Source organism: Penaeus chinensis, chromosome 29 (genome assembly GCF_019202785.1).
Source record: "Penaeus chinensis breed Huanghai No. 1 chromosome 29, ASM1920278v2, whole genome shotgun sequence".
In the NCBI taxonomy this organism is placed as follows: domain Eukaryota; kingdom Metazoa; phylum Arthropoda; class Malacostraca; order Decapoda; family Penaeidae; genus Penaeus; species Penaeus chinensis.
This window is the reverse complement of record NC_061847.1, coordinates 30,113,314-30,115,813: the sequence shown is the minus strand read 5'-3', so window position 1 is coordinate 30,115,813 and position 2,500 is coordinate 30,113,314. Positions and strand designations below refer to the sequence as shown.

The 2,500-nt window shown below is 48.9% G+C and overlaps 1 protein-coding gene across 1 annotated transcript in view; it reads left to right on the top strand.

Annotated features, from left to right (window-relative positions):
• Window positions 1-2,500, top strand: part of LOC125040800 — a 26,863-nt gene that overhangs the window by 23,770 nt on the left and 593 nt on the right. The window contains exons 5-6 of the mRNA XM_047635530.1: window positions 167-290; window positions 1,663-2,500. The exon at window positions 1,663-2,500 is cut by the window's right edge and continues 593 nt beyond it. Of these exons, the coding sequence (XP_047491486.1) occupies window positions 167-290; window positions 1,663-1,785 (247 nt within the window). The 3' untranslated portion in view covers window positions 1,786-2,500. The remainder of the gene's footprint in view (window positions 1-166; window positions 291-1,662) is intronic.

The following is a 2,500-nucleotide window of genomic DNA, read 5'->3' as shown; positions in this document are numbered from 1 at the left end:
CTTCCCTTCCTTTACCCCCTTCCCCCTTCCCTTACCCCCTTCCCCCCTTCCCCCTTCCCCCTTCTCCCTTCCTCACCCCCCCTTCTCCCTTCCTCCCCCCCCCTTCTCCCCTTCCTCCCCCCCCTTCTCCCCTTCCTCACCCCCCCCCCCCATTGACCTCGAACAGCAAGAGGAAGCGCCGTGACCCCGCCGTGACCCCGCGTGCCCAGGGCCGTGACCGCGACCGCCTCTACCAGTGCTGGGAGTGCGGGGGAAGCTTCACCACCTCGGGCCATCTCAAAAGACACATGGTCAGTGGTTGCGTGTGGGGAGAGTAGTGTTGTGGTGCGTGTGGTTGTTGTAGTGAGTGTGGTTGTTGTGGTGAGTGTGGTTGTTGATGTGAGTGTGGTTGTTGTGGTGAGTGTGGTTGTTGTGGTGATTACGGTGTTTGTGGATGTTGTGGCGAGTGTGGTAGGGCCATCTCAAAAGACACATGGTCAGTGGTTGCGTGTGGGGAGAGTAGTTGTTGTGGTGCGTGTGGTTGTTGTAGTGAGTGTGGTTGTTGTGGTGAGTGTGGTTGTTGTGGTGAGTGTGGTTGTTGTGGTGAGTGTGGTTGTTGTGGTGAGTGTGGTTGTTGTGGTGATTACGGTGTTTGTGGATGTTGTGGTGAGTGTGGTAGGGCCATCTCAAAAGACACATGGTCAGTGGTTGTGTATGGCGAGAGTGGTTGTTGTGGTGAGTGTGGTATGGTGCTGGTGACTGCGGTGTTTGTGGTAGTGCTGGTAGTACTAATGCTAGGACTTAGGGTAGTTACATTGCTAGTGGTAGTGCTGATAATAATGCTAGTAGAAGTGGTGATAATCCCTGTATTAGTGGTAGTGATAATACTAGTAGGAGTGATAGTAATAACACTAGAAGTGATGATGATAATGCCACTAGTGGTTATAATGCTTGTAGTATTGGTGATAATGCTAGTAATGTTAATAATTATGCTAGTAGGAGTGCTAGTATTAATGCTAGTAGTACTGGTAGTGCTTGTCGTAGCAAGTAACACAAGGAGGCTGTATAGTGAGTGAATGTAGCAAGGGGTATGATGTAAAATGCATGTTCCAAGTAAGTAGTTAATGACGGCCATAAGACCCCCATCTCTTCCTCTTTCTCTTTTCGTCTCTTCCCTCTCTTCCTCTCTTTCTTTCTTTCTTCTCTTCTTCTCTTCCCCTCTTTCTTTCTTTCTTCTCTTCTTCTCTTCCCCTCTTTCTTTCTTTCTTCTCTTGCATCGTTCCTCTTCTGGCTCTCAGTTTTTTTTCTTACCTCTTCCCTTCTCCCACTCCTTTCTCTTGCCTCTCCTCCTCTTCTCACTCTCCCCTGCCCCCCCCCCCCCCTCTACCCATTTCCCACTTCCCATCTTTCTCTCTTCACTCTCTTCGTGTCCCCCTCTATCTCTCTTTCTCTCTCTCTTCCTCTCTTCCCCTCTTCCCCTCTTCCCCTCTTCCCCTCTTCCCCATTCCAACTCTTCCCCCATCCCCCTCCCCCTCTCACTCTTCCGCCTCCCCTTTTTCCTCTTCCCTCTCCCCCTCCCTCTCTTCCCCCTCTCACTCTTACCTCTCCCCTCTTTTACAGCCCCTCATCCCTTCCCCCTTTCTCATCCCCTCTCTCACCCCCCTCCCTTCCTCCCCCCCCCAGGAGGCCCACGGAGCGGACCGACGCCACAAGTGCGACCAGTGCTCAGCCTCATACTCCCGGCAGGATAACCTCCTGAAGCATCTCGAGGTCCATAGTAACGGGGGCGTCCTCATCTCCAGGTAGTTGGCACTTGCGTGTGCTCGCTCGCTCGCTCTTATGCTGACTCGCACGCGCGCTTTGGTCATTCAGGCTACTAGCTCACTCGTTTACACGCTCATTCATTCACTCACTCACGCTCATGTGTAAGCTCACTCGCTTACAAACATTCTTACTCAGAGACACTCTTACTCGTAGATCCCTACTCATAAACACTCGTAGAAACTCTTACTCGTAGAAACTCGTATTACTTATATACGCCCTTACTCATAGACACTCAGGCATCGTATTCTAAACACTCTTACTCTTAGATACTTACTCATAAACACTCTTACTCGTAGACACTTACTCATAAAAACTCTTACTCGTAGACACTTACTCATAAAAACTCTTACTCGTAGACACTTACTCATAAAAACTCTTACTCGTAGACACTTACTCATAAACGCTCTTACTCGTAGACACTCATAAAAACTCTTACTCGTAGACACGTACTCATAAACACTCTTACTCGTAGACACTTACTCATAAACGCTCTTACTCGTAGACACGTACTCATAAAAACTCTTACTCGTAGACACTTACTCATAAACGCTCTTACTCGTAGACACTTACTCATAAAAACTCTTACTCGTAGACACGTACTCATAAACACTCTTACTCGTAGACACTTACTCATAAACGCTCTTACTCGTAGACACTTACTCATAAACGCTCTTACTCGTAGACACTTACTCATAAA